Source organism: Benincasa hispida, chromosome 9, assembly GCF_009727055.1.
Source record: "Benincasa hispida cultivar B227 chromosome 9, ASM972705v1, whole genome shotgun sequence".
Taxonomy (NCBI): Eukaryota; Viridiplantae; Streptophyta; class Magnoliopsida; order Cucurbitales; family Cucurbitaceae; genus Benincasa; species Benincasa hispida.
This window is the reverse complement of record NC_052357.1, coordinates 66084533-66088166: the sequence shown is the minus strand read 5'-3', so window position 1 is coordinate 66088166 and position 3634 is coordinate 66084533. Positions and strand designations below refer to the sequence as shown.

At 43.9% G+C, this 3634-nt stretch overlaps 1 protein-coding gene across 1 annotated transcript; it reads left to right on the top strand.

The window, feature by feature from the left end:
- Window positions 1–2412: 2412 nt before the first annotated feature.
- Window positions 2413–3618, top strand: LOC120084861 (DNA ligase 1-like). The gene is made up of 2 exons (XM_039040674.1): window positions 2413–2698; window positions 2786–3618. The coding sequence occupies exons 1-2, from the start codon at window positions 2413–2415 to the stop codon at window positions 3616–3618; spliced, it is 1119 nt and encodes a 372-aa protein (XP_038896602.1).
- Window positions 3619–3634: the final 16 nt, after the last annotated feature.

Here is a 3634-nt window from a genome sequence, read left to right as displayed (position 1 = left end):
CTCTCAATAGCCTCGTATCAAGTATCCCCCCATATCAAGTATCTTCTCGTATCAAGTATACCTTTTTAGTGAATTCTTTGAAGGTATTTATAGGCTGAAGGCTTTGACTCTCTGCCTTGTGGTCCCCACTTTTATTGTTATGGAAAGTCCGAAAATGGTGGAATAAATATTTCTTCTATTATGAAATCAGTCTGTCGAATATGTACAACGGTTAGTTGTACACGTGTCACAATCCTTCGTGTTTGCGTTGCTCATTTGCATCTTTCGATCGTGTGTCCGCATGCGATGTTGTTTTTATTACCACATGCAGTTGAAGTTCAGCTCTAGATCGACTGTCGCATTGCACCGTCATTGCATTGATCGTCTCTTTAGTATTGATTTGATGGGCGCAATGCGACGGAGATGCATTGTTCAGTTTCTCTCTAAGCCTTGATCGCAAGCGGTGACTTGGTTTCCTGAAAAAAAAGACTTGAAATATCCTTTTCTACCATCTTAATGGTCTTAGTGGGTGTATTTGCGATAATTTATAATTAATGTATTTCTTAGCTAATTTTCATACAATCGATGCATATTTTATCTATTTTGGCTGCAATATCTAAATAAGGCAGCATAAATATCTTGTATTTCTACAAGTTATCAATTTTACAATGGCCTAAACAGATCGACGCAGGTTGTTACTGACACCTCTACAGCAGGAGGTTTTATGGACAAGACGTATACCGAGGCCAAAGTCATCCTTGACTGCATATGCGGAACATGGATGACTGGATTAATGATGGTTATGGAGGTAGAGGCTCTGAAAGAAGAAAGAATGACACTGCCATTGAACCTACGGAGACAATGACGACACTGGCCGTACAGATGGCCGCAGTGACCTCAATCCTTCAATCGATGGCAATCAATCAAGGAGCCATCCCCCAACAATTAGCACAACTCGCTGCGCCAGCTCAAGTGGCCGCAATAAGTTGCGTTAATTATGGAGGGGCTCATGTAGCAGAAATGTGCCCATCGAATATCCAACAAGTATGCGCCATCCAAAACAACCCCTTCAGCAACACCTACAATCCGGGTTGGAGGAACCATCCTAACTTCAGTTGGGGAGAGAATCCTAACCAAAGGGGGCCAAGCAACCATCAAAGTGGCAGTCGAGGGAACCCTCCTCCTTTTCACCATGACTCGAATCAAGGGCAACCAAGGAAATCGCATAATCAGCAACCCTTATCTTCAAACACCTCTAAAAGCTCATTGGAGGCTCTGCTAAAACAGTATATGGACAAAAATCACGCAGTGATGCAGGCATAGGCGTCTTTAATTAAAAACTTAGAGATTCAAGAGGGCCAGCTGGCATCTGAGCTTAGAAACAGAACACCTGGAACGTTGCCCATCAACTCTGAAGCCCCAGGATCTCATGGAAAGAAGCAATGTCCCTAAGACATTGGGCAGGCAAGCCGGACCTCCTGTAGAGGTGTGGATTGTGCTCATTCAAAGAAAGTCATCTTCTGGTCCATATCTCACATCTATGTTTAAATGCTTTCTTTAATTCTTGTCTTTATGAATTTCTGAACTTTGTCTTTACTGCTTCATTTAATTTGTTTCATGACTTTATGAATGTATTCTTAATTTACTTTCCTTGCATTTATTTCTGTACTGTTTGTTATTCCTTTTACTTTTCTGTCATTAATGCATTATTCTTTAATTGGTGAATGATTGAGTAATGAGAAGAAACTTGATTACTACAAGTCATAGCCACTTGTGTTGATGAAAAATAAATAAATCAACATCCAGTATGCATGGCGATAATGGACGCATCTTGAACCAACAAGATGCGCTTTGCATTCATCCAACTCAAATATGTTGAGCTGAGGGGTGTGTTGCGCGCGTGTGTGTTCTTTGTCGGTCCTTAGCAAAATGTACTATGTAAAGGTAGTGTTGTGTTGGTAGTAATACCGTGCGCCCGATCCTCCAGAAATGCGTTTAGTTCAGGGTGTGTTGCGGAGATGTATGCATTGTTGCCCGTCCTCTACGAAGATGCATTTGCGTTGGTGAACACATTGCGTTAATCTTTTCCTTGTGTCCATTCGAATACAATATTACAGATAATTCTTTTTGCAAAATTGAGAAGTTCTATCGTTCCGTATTCCAAAGAAATGATGCGTCTGCAGACAAAAGGACGTTTACTCTAAAACCTCATAAATGAAGGGAGTTCAAACGGTGGGCCTTTTGAGTGTCTCGAGGCCTGCTACTGCAAAAATAGCATTGAGCTCACTAAGGCCCAACCTATAAAAAGGACACCCCCCATCTGTGAACACACTTTACCTCATTTGCAATCTGAAACCCTAGTGCCCCTGCATACCAAGCTTTTTTCTTCCCTGAAACCCTAACATTTTCCAGCTTTCTTTCACCTCAGCATCCATGGCCGACCAAACTTCCCAACCTTCCGTTTCACCCTCAAAACCTTCGACTGACCAACTTTCCATGCGAGAAGCAGCATTCCTTACTGCTAGTCGCCGTTTTATTGCTCAACCTCACACNTTCCAGCTTTCTTTCACCTCAGCATCCATGGCCGACCAAACTTCCCAACCTTCCGCTTCACCCTCAACACCTTCGACTGACCAACTTTCCATGCGAGAAGCAGCATTCCTTACTGCTAGTCGCCGTTTTATTGCTCAACCTCACACTGTTCCTAGAATCACCGAAAGTCCCCAGTGAAACCCTTTAGCCGTCAGACCACTTCAGTTCAAGAGGGGGAAAAGTACTAAAAGCACCCCACTCCCAACTCCAGCAGTCTCCACTGAAAGCGAAAAGAAGAGACGAGATGACAAGAAGGTATTCGGAAACATTCTGAGTAACTTGGAGCAAGGAGGAGAACTACCCGAGGCAGGGGTTGTAAACCAACCACTGTATACAGAGGAGATGATGGTGGCAGTGACGGAAGAAGTGGCGGTGACGGAAGAAGTGGCAGTGACTGAAGAAGTGGTAGTGGTGGAGGAAGTGGCAGTGGTAGAGGAAGTGGTGGAAGAGGAGACAAGGAGAAGCACTCTGGCCATAAGAGATCCTAAGGAAACTACACAAGTAGAATCCTATAAAGGACCCATCAGAGTCGCATTAGAAGAAGTCACAGCAGAAAAGCAACAAGAGGTGGAAAAGAAGAAAGGGAAGAAAAATAAGAACAAGGGAAAGAAGGTTGGAGAAGGTGAGCCATCCCATCATCACAAAGAGAAAAGGAATAAAGAAAAGAAGGAGGATGGAGAAGATGAGAAGGCCGAGCTAAGGAAGAGGAAAAAGAGGGGAGAAAGGAAAGAGCGCAGGTATGAGGAAAGGCGCTTGAAGAAGGAAGAAGAAAATAAAAAGAAGGTTGCAATCCCAGAGATGGATGGAGAATCCACCTCTGTGAGGGAGGACAGGGGGGAACCAGCGCAACTTAGGGAGCCGGTGCAACCTAAAACAATGCAATTGGTTGCAGTCGACAAAGGCGAAAAAGGAGAAGTTACCCCCCTGATGCGGCGTCGCAAGGAGAATGCACCGCAAGAGTCTACCTTTGCCCCTTCAATTTTGATCAACGCATTAGAAGAAAAGGAAAAGAGGAGAAAGGAAGAGGAAGAGAAGTTACCCCCCTGATGCGGCGTCGCAAGGA